The 16,300-nt window shown below is 47.9% G+C and overlaps 1 protein-coding gene across 2 annotated transcripts in view; it reads left to right on the forward strand.

Moving 5' to 3' along the window:
- The window catches only part of DAO (D-amino acid oxidase), a 29,695-nt gene extending 13,643 nt beyond the window's left edge, over nucleotides 1–16,052 (forward strand). Inside the window, exons 1-11 of one of the 2 annotated variants that reach the window (XM_054006294.1) lie at nucleotides 147–301; nucleotides 2,107–2,316; nucleotides 3,767–3,881; nucleotides 4,297–4,373; nucleotides 5,050–5,115; nucleotides 8,312–8,366; nucleotides 9,076–9,180; nucleotides 9,831–9,913; nucleotides 12,095–12,212; nucleotides 13,507–13,605; nucleotides 15,645–16,052. In XM_054006294.1, the coding sequence (XP_053862269.1) occupies nucleotides 2,123–2,316; nucleotides 3,767–3,881; nucleotides 4,297–4,373; nucleotides 5,050–5,115; nucleotides 8,312–8,366; nucleotides 9,076–9,180; nucleotides 9,831–9,913; nucleotides 12,095–12,212; nucleotides 13,507–13,605; nucleotides 15,645–15,776 (1,044 nt within the window). In that variant the 5' untranslated portion in view covers nucleotides 147–301; nucleotides 2,107–2,122 and the 3' untranslated portion in view covers nucleotides 15,777–16,052. Of the gene's footprint in view, nucleotides 1–146; nucleotides 302–2,106; nucleotides 2,317–3,766; nucleotides 3,882–4,296; nucleotides 4,374–5,049; nucleotides 5,116–8,311; nucleotides 8,367–9,075; nucleotides 9,181–9,830; nucleotides 9,914–12,094; nucleotides 12,213–13,506; nucleotides 13,606–15,644 lie in introns of those variants that run through there. The other variant, XM_054006295.1, reaches the window with a different exon arrangement.
- The last annotated feature ends 248 nt before the right edge of the window (nucleotides 16,053–16,300 follow it).

The raw sequence follows: 16,300 nt of genomic DNA on the forward strand, positions 1-16,300 counted from the left end.
TAATGGGGGGTGGAGCTCTGCCCTGCACTGGGGAAGATCCAAGTCATGCTCTCTGGGCAGAGCGAGTCTGCCAGGACCGTGAAACGCCATCTCCCCGCCCACTGTCACCTTGGCTGGGAGACTTTGATCTACTGCCCAGTCGTTAGGAAGAGCGAGTTGCTGATGCTGCTCTTTCTGTCCCTGGTGAATGACCTTCAGACTGTATGTTTTGCGCTTAGCGATAAACAGCTTGTGTGCAGAAAGCTCTGTGCGGAGCTCCCTGCAGCTCGAGGAACCTTCTTGGGGACCTGTCACTGTGCAGGTTAGTCTGGGGAATGTGTTTGTCTCTGTGGTTTATTGACCAGCTGGAGAACTGGTGAGAAAGCCATCAGGGGCAGTCTCTCCTCCCGCTGGGGACGGGCCTGGAAGGGGCACATAGGCCCTTCTGACTCTAATTTCTGTTATCTGATCAGATCGTCAGTCACAGAAATGGAAGCAGCAGGACGCTATGCAAGGGTTTAATTCTCCATGCATGCTACGGGGGTTAGTAACAGAGTAAATTAACATTTGTTTTAAAAATATGAGGCCGATCTTCAAAAGGGTGAAGCGGCGCTCTCAGGTGTGTGTGCAGGCAAAGATCCTCCCAAGCACACCTGAGCACTCACCTGCTCACACATCTGTGCTGGAAAGCTCACTAGTATCAGGTTGGGGAGCAGCCGCTGCTAATGGAGCTGGCCAGACAGGACCCCGCAGAGGGGTTTGTTGGCCAGGATGCATTTAGCAGCAACAGCTGCTCTGGTAAGCCCGTGGGAAGAGCTGCAGCTGCATGTTGGCCATGAGAAGCAGAGGAACATTGTGCCAGTCAATAGTGAATGGACAGACGTGCACTTTAACCCTTTGATCCCTGAGCTGTCATCGATGCAGCATTTTAAGGGGAGGGTGAGGCTTAAGGCTTATACAGGGGAAGAGGCACAAATTTTAGGAATGACTGGTTTGATCCTGCCTTTCTGAGGCTGTAGTTCTGAGCGGCAGGGTATCAGTGTAGCTGTGGGAGCTTCCCCAGGGCTGGGATATGCCGGTCAGACTGCAGGTACATTAGCAGAGCTAAGTGGGGAAGTTTGCAAAGTCAGTACAATGAAACCTTTCTTCCATTTGTTGTTTCTGGCATTGGTTTTGCTGGGTAAATGTCGAACGTTTCCAGGGTTTTTTGGGTTGTCTTTCTACAAAAGAATCTGCTGTGCTAGGACAAGGATTCAGAGCCCAGCGTCGGGGTGCCAAGAGCGCTGGCATGTGGGAGCAGAGTTTAGAGAGCATGGGCGGGGAGTTGGGTTGAGCCATTCCAGAGCACAGAGAGCTCTCTTGTTAGAGGCTAGCTTGAGTGGCTGGAGGATTTGCTGGGTTTGTAAAGCAGGCTGAAGCCTTCAAGTGGGACGTGGTGAGTGTGACACACTGGCCCAGAAAGCACCAGCCCCCGGTTCTTCCCCCCTGAGGAAAGAGATGCCTGTGTGCCCAAGTCTTTGCCTGCTGCCAGAGGTCCGAGCCAGCAGTGCTATGGGAGCTGGAAGAGACAGCATCCTGGGTATTGAGATGCAAAGGAGCTCGCCAAATGCCCATTGTGCTTCAGAATTGCAATGGCCAGGGCGGTCACAAATAGCTTTTAAAAGAGAAGCAAAGTGTGTTGACCCCGGGCAGTGTCTCAGGGAATAATGCGCTAGGGCTCAGCCCGGTGGGGATAGCTGGGGATGCGATCCACTCTACACAAGACCTGCAGGCTAATAGTGGGGAAAGCCTCCACAGCGCTCCCTTACCAAGCCTGGGGCATTCCTCCTCCCTTGGGCCGGAGAGGTGAGTCACCAGCTGCTTTTACCGTTGGAGAAATGAGGTTAAATATAAACCCTGAGATGTGGCTTAGTCCCTTTGCTGCTGGGCCTGCTGTCCTTGCAGACTGGCTCTGTCCCATGATCTTCAGAGGACTTCAGGACAGCCCGGCCCGCTCAGCATCCCTGTAGGTGCAAACCTTCTCTGGGATGCACCAGGCCCCTTCAAGCAGCTCCCCTGGCACTCGGACTTCATTTCCTTCCTGGGCACAGTCTTGGGGGTTTGGTTTAATTTGTCTTGCCCCCGCAGGAGGGACCTGACTGCCATGCGCGTAGCGGTGATTGGAGCAGGGGTGATCGGGCTGTCCACAGCCTTGTGCATCTATGATCAATATCACTCGGTCGTCCAGCCCCTGGAAATTGAGGTCTATGCTGACCAGTATACGCCGCTCACCACCAGCGATGGAGCAGCCGGGCTCTGGCAGCCGTATGTGGACGATAAGAGAAATACTCAAGAAACGTAAGAAAGGCGGCTTTGGCTGTCATGCTGTTGTAATGTTGTTCTGTCAGTGCCCGGCACACAAGGAAGTGGGTGATACTGACCAGTGTTCAGGTGCCCCAGTGACAGCAATTAAATGATTATTACATCCCAAATCAATTCCCCTCATCATCTGCAAACCACTGTCTGCTCAGGCTGAAATGCTTTTAAAGGCAAATATGTTCTGGGTTGCTTCCAGTTCTCTTAATCAGTTGGGTCCAGTCTGCCTGGAGGGTCATTCATTTCATCTCCCTGCTGTTCAGCTTGATGGCTGTTGAGCGGCCCTGACGAAACCACTGCTGTGTAATCAAGACCATCAGCTCTGCCTTCTGCAGGTGCGCTCTCTTGGCACGGTGCTATTGAGAATCTGATATGCCCCCACACAATGTGAGACATGCTTGTTACAAGACTGATCAACTGTTGGAAGGAAACCTAGCTCCTCTACATTCTGCCAGCTCTTTACTGATTGGAAGGGGCTGGCAAGCTAAGCGTGAAACCAGTCTCTGGAAAGTCTCTAAGGCCTTGGTGCGCTGGAGTTTCAGCCCCCAGCTTAGCTGCATCAGTGCGGATCCCTGGTGTAGACAAGGCCAATTGCCACTGCACTGATGGCAGCCCCCTGCAAGAAATGAGCTTGGAGGAGCTGAAAATAGAAATCCCGCCTTCCGCCAGCACTCTGCCTCGTGAATATAAGTGCTCTAAGCTCAGACATGAGCTCTGAAAGGGGCACAGTGCAGACAGATAGACAATCCCACAGCAGTTAGTTACTCAACTTGAGGTCAGGGCATTGATGGAGCAGAACTTCCTTTGTCTGGAGTGCCAATAGCCTCCCCTAGCCCCAGGTCGCCAGACTCCAGCCCATGCAGGATGCTGCTTCCCCATATACGGGAGGCATTCCTCCCCCCCCTTCCCTGCCCCCAGTCTGACTCACTGCTCCTAAACTCCACCAGGAGCTGGGGGCAGGTTGCCAGTTGTTCTAATAAAGCCTTTTGTGGACTTGCATCTCCCACCTCCAGGGACCTTGCCTGCCTCCTACCTGTCTCCCTGCATGGCTAGCACCAGCCTCTTCCCTGCCTTTACCTAACCTCACCAGCCTCAGGGCGAGAGCTTGCCTCTCTGCAGCTCCCACCACCTGCCTCCTCACTCATTTACAATCCCAGAGGAGTTCATCTCTTCCCCCCTCCCATCCCCCTGACTGGGCCTCTTCATTTCTCTCTCCCTCTGCTGTGATTTAATGACGACTCTGGAACTGTAAATCCATATTAGAGGCGTGATGATAAATAGCATGGTCTAGCCCTGCAAACCCTTACTCAGGTGAGTTGACTGCCATCAGCTGAAGAGACCTGGGAGGAAGGGTGTGCCGGTACAAGCACTGAAGCTGGGATGTTATTAGGATGCTTTCTGAAAGATAAATCCGTGTGATATTATATTTTAGGCTCTGGAACAAAGAGACATTTGATTACCTGTGTGGACACCTGAACTCACCGGAAGTAGAGGAAATGGGACTCTTCCCAATTTCTGGCTACAATCTCTTTACACAGCCAGTGCCGGTAAGCAGATACGGACGAAAGGGACCAAGGGTCAATGGCTCAAGTCTTGCTGGGCAAACTTGTGTTTTTGATTTACCGATGTATAAAGCTTTTCCAGATCAGCTGACAGTTAATTTTGTCACCAGTTTGTCTGCACTGTGCACTTGCTGGTTCTCCAGTGATATGTAAACATAAATGCTGGGCTAGCCATCATCTGGTGTCAACCGAAATAGCTCTGTTGACTTCAGTGGAGCAATGACAATTTCCACCAGCAGAGGGTCTGGCCCTCCATTCCTCTGGACTGAGCCAGTGTAGCAAAGAGACCCATGCGCTGGTGTCCCATGTCATCCTTCCCATGTTCAGCTACACGGACTCTGGGAATGTGTTATAGTGATTAAATAACGTTAACGAGCCTGGAACATTTTCCCCTCTGCAGGACCCACCTTGGAAGGACATTGTCCTGGGATTTAGGAATCTGACAGCAAAAGAGCTTGAACTCTTCCCTGGTTACAGGTATTATACAATGCATATTACCTTAGAGGAACTAGTGACATGCATAGCATTATTCATGGATAAATATACATACACCTCCAGGAGTCCCATGCACTGCACCATACAATAGGTATAGTATGCGAGACATAAAGACAGTGAGAAGCAGCATGATCTAGAGCAAAAAGCAGGTTACCAACACTCAGGACTCCTGGGTTCCATTCCTGCCTTTACTACTGTCCTAGTATGTGACTTAATTTTTCCATGCATCACTTCCCACCCTGAGGACAGTCATACTACCTACCTTCCAGGGATGTCATGCAGATTAATGTGACAAAGCCCTGGCTGGGATGATTTAGTTGGGGCTGGTCCTGCTTTGAGCAGGGGGTTGCACTAGATGACCTCCTGAGGTCTCTTCCTGGCCTAATCTTCTGTGATTCTATGAACAGGTTCAGTGGATGTTGCTAGGTAAGTGCTAAGCATTATTGCCTTATTATAGAGCAGTCAGTGGACATAAATAAGAAGTTGGAATCAGCTCAGATAAGACAGAAGAGAGGGACACATGGAGTTTTTCAGCTCCTTCCTCTGCTAAAAATATTTCAGCAGATGCCCTAAAAAGAGTAGATGTGAAAGCAATTCTGTCCCAGCAAGACTAGATCAAATGATACTGCACGTCCATTTTTCTCTTCCTCTGTTTCAGCTATGGTTGGTTTAACACGGCACTAATCTTAGAGGGCAAGAGCTATTTGCCTTGGCTTACCAAGAGGTGAGTGCCAGCCTATTATCTTTCTTCTGTTCTGCTACAGTTGGGTTGTGCCCCTATTTTTAGACTTGTGCCGTAATCTGTAGATTTAAGGGTGAATAAAAAGCAGCTTTTTTTACTCAGTTCACCCATCAGCCTACTTATAAATAATTTTGAAAATTCCACAAAAGGGGGAAAACACCAAATATTATTCAAGAGTCTTCTTTAACACAAAGTTGCTTGATGTATTTTAGATGGTAGTACTGCCTATGGTAAATGTTGACTGACAATTTTCATTATAAGACCTTGTTTTCAGTTGCTCATAACTTTGCCAGACTTTAGCTGTTTGGGCTGATATTTTCCATGATGGCTGTCTGCCTCAGGCTGAAGAACATAAGAGCAGCCATACTGGGTGAGACCAAAGGTCCATCTAGCCCAGTTTTCTGTCTTCCGAAAGTGGCCAATGCCAGGTGCCCCAGAGGGAATGAACAGAACACGTAACCATCAAGTGATCCATCCCCTGTCACCCATTCCCAGCTTCTGGCAAACAGAGGCTAGGGACACCATCCCTGCCCATCCTGGCTAATAGCCATTGATGCACCTATCCTCCATGAATTTATCTAGTTCTTTTTTGAACCCTGTTAAAGTCTTGGTCTTTACAGCATTGTCTGGCAAGGAGTTCTACAGGTTGACGGTGCATTGTGTGAAAAAATACTTCCTTTTGTTTGTTTTAAACCTGCTCCCTATTAATTTCATTCGGTGGCCCCTCATTCTTGTGTTATGAAAAGGAGTAAATAACACTTCCTTATTTACTTTCTCCACACCAGTCATGATTTATAGACCTCTATCATATCCCCACTTAGTCGACTCTTCTCCAAGCTGAAAAGTTCCAGTCTTATTAATCTCTCCTCATATGGCAGTTGTTCCATATCCCTGATCATTTTTGTTCCCCTTTTTGGAACCTTTTCCAATTCCAATATATCTTTTTTGAGATGGGACAACCACATCTGCATACAGTATTCGAGATGTGGGCGTACCATGGATTTATATAGAGGCAATCTGATATTTTCTGTCTTATTATCTATCACTTTCTTAATGATTCTCAACATTCTGTTCGCCTTTTTGACTGCCGCTGCACATTGAGGGGATGTTTTCAGAGAACTGTCCACAATGACTCCAAGGTCTCTTTCTTGAGTGGTAACAGCTAATTTAGACCCCATCATTTTATATGCATAGTTGGGATTATGTTTCCCAATGTGCATTTCTTTGCATTTATCAACATTGAATTTCATCTGCCATTTTGTTGCCCAGTCACCCAGTTTTCAGAGCTCCTTTTGTAGCTCTTCGCAGTCTGCCTGGGACTTAACTATCTTGAGTAGTTTTGTATCATCTTCAGATTTTGCCATCTTACTGTTTACCCCTTTTTCCAGATCACTTATGAATACATTAAACAGGACTGGTCCCAGTATAGACCCCTGGGGGACACCACTATTTACCTCTCTCCATTCTGAAAATTGACCATTTACTCCTACCCTTTGTTACCTATCTTTTAACCAGTTACCAATCCGTGAGAGAACCTTCCCTCTTATCCCATGACAGCTTACTTTGCTTCAGAGCCTTTGGTGAGGATCTTTGTCAAAGGTTTTCTGAAAACCTAAATACACTATATCCACTGGATCCCCCTTGTCCACATGCTTGTTGACCCCCTCAAAGAATTCTAGTAGATTGGTGAGGCATGATTTCCTTTAACAAAAACTATGTTGACTATTCCCCAACAAATTATGTTCATCTATGTGTCTGACAATTTTGTTCTTTACTATAGTTTCAACCAGGCTTGCCGGCCTGTAATTGCTGGGGTCACCTCTGGAGCCCTTTTTAAAAATTGGGGTCACATTAGCTATCCTCCAGTCATTTGGTACAGAAGCTGATTTAAATGACAGGTTACAGACTACAGTTAGTAGTTCTGCAATTTCACATTTGAGTTCCTTCAGAACTCTTGGGTGAATCCCATCTGGTCCTGGTGACTATTACTGTTTAGTTTATCAGTTTGTTCCAAAACCTCCTCGAATGACACCTCAATCTGGGACAGTTCCTCAGATTCATCTGTGACGGAGCAGGGCAGATTTGACCTGGGAATGTTGCAGGGGGATTGCAGTGAGGAGGGGGGACTTCCCTTGAAGGAAGCTACCTGAGCTGTAACCTGAGCCAGGAACTGGGGTGGGGAGAATTAACACCTTCTGCCCGGGAGACTGAACAAAGGAGAGGAGCAGCAGGAGGAGTTGGGAGTTTAGTTTCGGTTTGGGCTGGGTGGTGCAACGCAGGGAACCCCAAGCTGGGGTCTAAGCTCCCTGAACCTCCCAGAGGGACCTAATTGAGGGGGTCTGGTCGTACCTACACGCTCTGCTTGAGACTGTGTTCCTGTCCTTAAATAAACCTTCTGCTTTACTGGCTGATTGAGAGTCGCAGTGAATCTCGGGAAGAGGGGTGCAGGGCCCTGACTCCCCCACACTCCGCAACATCATTACCTAAAAAGAATGGCTCAGGTTTGGGAATCTCCCTCATATCCTCAACCGTGAAGACCGAGGCAAAGAATTCATTTAGTTTCTCCGCAATGGCCTTATCGTCCTTGAGTGCTCCTTTAGCATCTCGATTGTCCAGTGGCCCCACTGGTTGTTTAGCAGGCTTCCTGCTTCTGATGTACTTAAAAAAAATGTTGCTATTACTTTTTCAGTCTTTGGCTAGCTGGTCTTCAAATTCTTTTTTGGCCTTCCTAATTATATTTTTACACTTCATTTGCCAGAGTTTATGCTCCTTTCTATTTTCCTCACTAGGATTTAACTTCATATTTTGTATATGAAAAGAAATAAAATGGAGTAAGTTAGCAAGGCAAGATGCAAATGGGGCGTCATTGCAGCCCCTCTGGCTTTCCGCTACAGAAAAGGATTTTGTTTGTTTTAAAATGTGTAACTGATGAGCCATTTACAATATATGTGAAAGTCTGGAATATGCTGTATGGTTTAGCATGATCAGTATGATTGTCAATTAGTGGTGTCCCCAGTGCATTAAAGAAATGAGGTAATGACTGGAGACCATTTAAGAGCCATTGAGAAAGACTTGGGTATATGGTAGTCCAGGAAGAGTAATAACCCTTCCCTGGTGGCTGGTTTGAATTGGTCAGTTGCTGTTAGTTGTCATTAACCAATGAACTTTGTTCTTACAGGTTAAAGCAGAGAGGAGTCAAGTTTTTTCATAAGAAGGTTGAATCCTTCCATGAGGTTGGCGGGGAATTTAATTGGAGAAAATCTGCCGGGGAAGGGCTGGCTGGACATTTAGAAAGACGAGTCTGAGACTCCTAGTGTGGGGAGGCGGAGAGGGAGAGCATTTGCCTTGTGCAGAGGCAGGGCAGGGGAGACGCCACACAGCATGATTACCTTAGTAATAGCGATGAGATGCTGTGGGGAACTCTTTGCTTTTACTAGAATGCAGCAGTCAGGGCAGAGAAGCAGCCTTAACTATCCCTGGGCAGGAGCCTCTTTCAGGCAGACCCTACGCCTTTCAATCGTTGGACTGTGCTACGTGCATTGCAAGGACGGGCTGGCACAGTACTCAGGAGAATATCAAATGAGCCGAGTGCTCTGGCTGTGCTGGGATCTCATTATCCCTTTACCTGCGGACAGGAATTCAGGCAGCGAGCATAGCCATCCTGGTGTCCCCTTCAGAGGAGACGGTGGCAGATCCCGACCTCAGGTGCACAGGTGGGATTTCAGTGGGAGCTGTGCCCGAGGATCTGAGTGCCGGATTTGTCCCTCTCTGCTTTATGGACTAGCACATTAATTACTGACTGAGGGTGGCAGTTCAGGTGCTCAGCTTGGCTTTGACACCTGGAAGAGAACTGCAGAACCAATGGTGGGTGCTCCCCAAGTGGGTCTTCTGCCTCCCCAGATTGCATGTCCTGCTCATGGCTGTGCATCTCTCCCTTGTTAGATGGTTGCCAAGGGCGTGGATGTTATAATAAACTGCACCGGGGTCCGTGCAGGGGAACTGCAACCAGACCCAGGGTTAATGCCAGGCCGAGGACAAATCATAAAGGTGAGGATGGCACTGGGGGGGCAGGTGCCAGATTTTGTTTCTTTTGCTGGATGATTGGACTCACTAGGCCCAGCTCATGGGATGTATGAATGTGTGTGGTCTGGTGGCCGAAGCACAGGATTAAGAGACCTGGTTCTGCTGTGGACTCACGATGCCCCCTTGGGCTGGTCCCTAAACCTCTCTTTCCCCAACTGTAACATGTGGGTGGTGGGTTTGAGCCTCAGTTGTTCATATGTAACATGAACATGTGTATGTCATATGTAATATGTAACATGCTGTGAAATCCTTGGCCAAAGTATTGAAGGGTTGTTATTATTATTATTCTGAAAAAAACCCAGTAATATGAGGTGGGAAGCCCTTGTACTCATCTTCCCACCTACCTACCATCCATCCGCCCCTGTCTTGACGCTGCATTAGGAGAAATGCTGATGATGCGGTGTAAACATAATATAGATGTAACAAAAGAAATTGCCTGGCAAGATCCCCTGCTCCTGGTGTTTACTGATGAGTGAACATTTCTTCCTTTGTGTGTCTGGGCCAGGGCTTGACTTTCTTTGGCCAATTCAATTTTCCACTTGGGAAAAGAAATCCCTAGATGTTCAATTCTGATATCTGTGGATCTATATTGCTCTGTTTTCTTCATCTCTTAGGTCCTGGCTCCTTGGGTGAAGCATTTTGTCCTGACTCATGATATTGAATCTGGAATCTATAACTCACCATACATTATACCTGGGTAAGTAACAGTTAACAGACTGTCCTGGGCAGGGCCGGCTCCGGAACCAGCATAGGAAGCAGGTGCCTGGGGCGGCCAATGAAGAGGGGGGCAGCACGTCCGACTATTCAGCGGCAATCCGGCGGTGGGGCGTCACTCCCTCTTGGAGCAAAGGTCCTGCTGCCGAATTGCCGCCGTAGAAGATGCAGCGGTAGAGCTGCCACCGGATTGCCACCGATCGCAATTGCTATCGCAGCTTTTTTTTTTTTTTTTGCTGCTTGGGGCAGCAAAAACGCTAGAGCCAGCCCTGGTCCTGGGATCCATCAGGTATCAGTAATGTTTCTACCAATGTTATAGAACAAAGACTCTAAAATGGCTTCCCACTGACATCTATAATGCAGAAACCTTCTCAGAGGCTTGCTCTTACAGGAGCACTTTAAATATTAAACCAGGGCTAGGATTTGTACCCTGCCTGATGTTCCTTTTATTAGGTGTGTGGGAGGAGAGCAGTGGGCATGCATGGTAGGGTGACCAGATGGCCCGATTTTGTAGGGACAGTCCCGATTTTTGGGTCTTTTTCTTATATAGGCGCCTATTACCCCCCCACAAGCGTCCCGATTTTTCACATTTGCTGTCTGGTCACACTAATGCATGGAAAAAAGCAGGACAATTCTCAGTGTCTGCACGACTCAGAGGGCTGCTTGCACAAGTTCACAGTTTACTCCCCTGGGTCTAGCAAGGGTCAGGTTTGGCTCGGGAGCTTCCTGGGCTGGTAGGAGCTGGGAACACCCAGGAGCATTCATTGCGCCTTCCCTGCTGTTTGCCAAAACCCTGCCGTCCATAGTCCTTACGTCAGCAGACCTCGGCCAGATCCTGAGACGTGCTGAGCACCATCGAAGCCAGGCACGTTTGTGTGGAGCCTGTTCTTTTTCTACACTCCATTCAGCACTTGTGCCCGGGGTCCTCGTTTTCTGTACAGCGCTTCCCATACCCATTGACATCACTGGCAGGATTGGCAGCATTCCCGCTGACTTCAGTGGGAGCAGGTTTGGGCCTTTAATTGGTTAATAAATTGACTTCCCTAGAATTTTGCATTCCAACTGCAATGGAGAAAGGTCATCCATTCCATGCCAGTCGACTTTGCAAGGTGTGAATTGCAGCTTTGGCCATTTGTTTTATCCCCAAGGGTTTCCACCACTGGCAGCCATTGGCTTAGCCTACGTAACTGGCTTCCCTGTTAACTACCAGCAGGACCAGAAATGAGCCCTTGGGAGAAACCCTGCTCGTATCATCGTCTCCACATTAGTGTGAAGTTCTGAAATCTTCACCTGATCCTGCAGTCACCACTCAGCCAAGCTGCTGAATTCAGTGACTGGCAGGCCTTGGCCGCGTTACACATCTAAAATCTTAGTTTCCTGCATGTAACCTGCACTTCCTGTGTGGCTCCTGAAGTGGAGTGTTCATGTGATTTGGAAGCTAATTTCTTGAGTTTGGAAGCTGCACACAGAGAGAGAACTAAGCCTCAGGATAAACAAACACATGCTTGCTGCATGATCTCCACTTCTGCTGGAGAACAGAGACCTGGCCCAGCTTTGGGAGAGGAGCGTTTTCTTAGCTGTAACCTGAATGCTATGTTTCTGGGCACTTTGTTTTGCTCTAATATTTCAAGATTACCCATAAAACCTCTATGTAAATATGAACTTTGAACAATTGTAGCTCCCAAGTAAAGTTTTCCAAATGGTATCTTATCACCAGCTGCAGATGTAATTCCTTCTAGTGGGTTTATTTCAGCTCTCAGCCATGATAGCTGGGGGACAAGGCAGACTTCCAAGGGAAACAGCACAGGTTTAAAAACTAAGAATAACTGCAGACTGTGGAGCTCTGAACGGCAGGTGCGGGTTCCAGGGAGGGGACACAGTTTACACCGTCGCGAAAGAACTGGGACTAAGTGCTGTCACACTGGCAAAGGGACAGAGCAGCTGGTAGGGAAGGGAGTCTGGAGGAGAACCAGGTCTGACTAACCAACATTTGAGTTAAACAGTCCTCAGTATCTGGTCCTGGTGTGGACAGTCTGGTGTCCCTTGCACCAGCTGTAGAAGCTGAGAGGGGCAGTTGCTAGTAATATGGATGGCATCCTTGTCTGTGGTACCAGAGCACTGCTGCGCCCTGGCTGTAAACCCTTTCCCTCTGCCCTTGTTCCAGGAGCGAGCTAGTGACCTTGGGAGGGATATTTCAGCTGGGAAACTGGAACGAAGAGAACAGCCCCCAGGATCACAAAACAATTTGGGAAAACTGCTGCAAGCTGCTCCCTAGTCTCCAGGTACGTTGTATTGTCCGACGCTGATAGAACAGCTGTGGCCAGAGAACGCCGATTTATGTGTTGTGACTTATGGGGATGATGTAAGTCTTAGACAATGGGCCAAAGAGAACTTCCCCCCGTAGCTCAGCAGAATCCCCTGGGAAAGTGTTCTGAAGATGAACCTCTCAGTAATGCAAGTTATCAGAGCTCCAGCTTCAGCAAACTGGATGGATTTGTTCAGGTGATCTCCCCTTATAAAGTCATGGCCATCTTACTTTCAAACTCATCAGTCCAGTGTCGTCGTACCGTGGAGACCCTGGGTCAGTGTCTGATATTGCCTGAGGGCATATCATAATATTATACTTGTATACGGGATTGTACAGGATCTGAGAAGCAGGAGGCCAAAACCAAGCTAACAAAAAAAACCCATGTCCCCTTTAAGAAGGCTTCCAAACCAACCCCAGCAGGTGGAGATCTTGGTTCTCTTAGTGCTCTAGGAGGCATGCAGACTTTCTCCCTTTCCCTTAAGCATCAGCTCTGGGGAGTAGCTTAACCCTGTTCTTAAGGCCCTTTCCACAGAGCCTTGAGTCAGAGCAACCAAACATATGGTCAAAACTCAAAGTCTTTAAGGCCCAGGTCAGCCCAGTAATCTGGGGCCTGCCACCCATAGCAGCCTGCAGGGCTTCTGCTCTCTCATTGCTCAGCCTCCTTTTCCTGTTTATTGAGCCCAGCCCCAGAGGCAGGACAGGTTGCTCCTTGATTGCACCCAGGCTGTCTTGGCGATCAGCTCCCGCCTGGCCCTTAAAGGGGTAATATACCCCGCTACAGGCCCCTGTCATCACAGAGCTCTGAAGCACTTCACAGGCTTAAACTGATATGCGAGGCCCATCTCTGATATTACACAATGATAGCTGTGTTACAATCCCCCATGCCCCTTTGCGGTGCTGCGTTAAGGAAAGTCTGAAGTTTAGATGTGGCAGTTTGCGTCGACTGACAATGATGCTGCCAAATTACCTAGGGACGGACAGCATGAAAAACAGCTCAGGGCACTGGCTGACTCACACAATTGGTAACAGGACCCAGAGCCTTTTGCCTCTGTGAAACTGGCTCTCACGCAGCCTAGGCTGGTCCTGATCAAATGTTATTCCTGTTGGATGGCCTTTGGCTGGACTATGTGAACTGAGTTAGCAGGTAAGATTCAGTTCTGTGCCCAGGGGCCAAGAGTCCACAAAATTCCTCATCCCAATTGGTTGTTTAATGCGGTTGTGTTATTGACATTTAACTGCTAAAACCAGTGACCTGTTGTTGTCTCCAGAAGGCAAAGATTGTGGATGAATGGAGTGGCTTCCGCCCTGTGCGCTACGCAGTTCGGTTGGAGAGAGAGGCAGTTCGTCATGGACCTTTAAAATCAGAGGTACACAGCATTCTGTAGGTAGAAATCCACTGGAGTCTGAGTAATGGCACTTGAAGCAATACGTTTTGTCAGATCAATCACGCGGCTCCTCTACCATAGAATAACCAGTTAGTGCAAAACTGATTTAGCAGCTTTCATTTGGATGATGGTAACGAAGCATCAACATTCCACTCACATTGCTTTGTTTTCATGCAGACTATAGAGATCAGCTCCGCTTAAAATATGCAGGGTTGTTCATATTTTTGTGTTGAATCTACTCCCTTCGTGCTGAAAGTGGGTGTGTATACTAAGGGGCTGATTTTACAAAATTGGAGCTCAAAGCCTGTGGCATTTTTGAAAGTGAGCCTTTGTCCCCCGTCAGAAACATCTGACCCTAAACCAGCTTCTCAGGGTCTCAAAGATCATTATCCATGTTACCAACTTAAACACCATGAAACGTCAGTCGTAAGAATTATCGGCCACCCTCAGATTTATTCCAATGATTCCCAGTTTAAAACACATCTAGTGGCTGAGTGGACAGGGACCCAGTTTAGTAACTTGAAATCTGGCACCGAATTGTAAAAATAAATGAATGAGAGTTGTGGTTACTTAGCACCTCTGAAATCACACCACTTTAAGGGCCTAAATGTGGAATTAAGTGTCTAATTTTGGGCACTCTAGTTTCTAAAATTTGTCCTGTGTGTTAAAAGTTCACCAGGATAACATCCCTTGAAATGTACCTGCTTATCTGCATCTTGTGATGAAGGAGCTCTAGGAATCCAAGTTTATATGTGCCATCCGTTCTCAGGGCCCTCGGTGCAGCCCCATTTTGTTTATGCCCCAATCACTCCTCAGGGATTTCATTTTAATTTCCGTTAGCAGGCCTGTACTGGGACTCTGTGATTTGATTGGGTGTGTATGTGTGCAAAGCTCTGCAGAAGAGATTAAAGCTCTAATAGAGACGGCGACTGTGAAATGTAATTAAATTTGATTAAAATATATTCAATTTAGCTGGAGATTATTCCAAGTTAGGATTCTTGGAAAGAAACCAGCCTATTAATTGAGACCCTTAGCATGGCGCAAAGCAGTGCAGTATTAAAATTAATTTATAGATCACTCTGTTCTTTTATCATCACATCCTCTCTACATCATCTTGGTAGAAGACAGACGTTTGGTTATTGATCCTGATCCTGAGTCATTCTCTTGCGGAAACGAAGTAATTGACCTTGGCAGGCACAAATAAGAAGTTGGGTATCACAGTTTGTACTTGCAGCAACACGACCGTAAGCGCCAGGGCTGCTACTGTGATTCTAAATGGTGAAGAGCTGCACGGAAGGTAGCTGTTAAGGACCCAATCCAGAATGGGACTCTCTCCTGTCTTCAGTAGGCTTTGGACCAGGCCCTGATTGTCTGTGGCCAAGGCTGTCGTGACTTCAACCGGGAGCTTGCTGAATAAAACCGAAAACAGAGCTACCTGTTGTGAACCACGCAAAGATCAGTTGTTTCCCTGCCCAAAGCCAGAGGCTGGCCCAGTACATGGGGAGGGAGGGAACTTGCAAGGCGTGAATTCACTGTGCATCCCAGATTTAAAGAGCAGTTGTGGTCAGGAAGGTGATTCGGACATGCAGGCTCTGGCCTGTGCAGGATCTCTCTCCAGATTAAAGACAAGGGCAGCTGCAAGCTGCTCCGTTTTATGTAAATCCGGTACAGGCCCCAGGTTCCTGGCAAACTGCCACAGTAGCTCTCAGCCGCACAAAGTCATCCCTGCGCTAGGCCATAGGGCCAGCCTGCAGCATTGGGGGCTTAATCGCTTTCAGGTGATGACAGGAGAAAGAGAAAAACAACCTAGTATCCAATTCTAGTGCATTCTGATGTAGTCCAGAGCCTGTCGTGTGCTGTCGTCCTCCAGCTGTGAAGCTCTCCTGGCCTCAGAACTGTAGCTGCTGATTGGAATCCTCTTGAACAGTTTACTATTTTGCAGGGTTACATTGTGGCATTTGAACCCCAGCGTTCGTTCAGTTGCCGTGGCTTTTCCACATCCATATTTCCATCTCTTTTAGGTGATACACAACTACGGCCACGGTGGTTTCGGACTCACCATCCACTGGGGTTGTGCCATGGAGGCCGCCAGGATCTTCGGAAGGATTCTAGAAGAAAAGAAGCTGGCCCGACCACCACAGTCCCACCTTTGATTTAACAGAAATACTCTAATGATCATTCACATTTTTTCCATGGCAAATCTGCGATAGGCCCACAGCAATAGTAGAGGATGGATGGGAAGAAACTGTTGGTTGTGTGCAGCAGTCACATGTCTAACAATAACACCAGTAGCTAGGAAGTCGCAGGGCAAAGGCAGAAAGAAATAACTCAGTGATGCATGTTCTCTGTTTGATGCCCTCAGCAGCTCCAAGACTGGTCTCTAGGGTACAGTTTTTGGATTGTTACCAATTAACTCCCTGTTGCTACTGTTTGCCAGGTGGCTGGCTCATCCTTGCTCTGTTCTCCTATAAACTACACCATGGAAACATAAATCAAACCTGTGTTGTTGTAGATGGTCCCTGCAGTGAAGCACCCAGACACTGCTAGGTCAGTCTCCAAAGGGCAGACGGAGTTCAGCTAACTCTTCGCTGGCCTCTGAGATGTGTTAGCGTTGCTGGTCAGGACCTGAAGCTGATCCAATGTCAGCTGAGGTCTTAGCTTGCTGTTCAGCCAGCCA

The sequence above is a fragment of the Malaclemys terrapin genome, chromosome 16 (genome assembly GCF_027887155.1).
Source record: "Malaclemys terrapin pileata isolate rMalTer1 chromosome 16, rMalTer1.hap1, whole genome shotgun sequence".
Classification (NCBI taxonomy): Eukaryota; Metazoa; Chordata; order Testudines; family Emydidae; genus Malaclemys; species Malaclemys terrapin.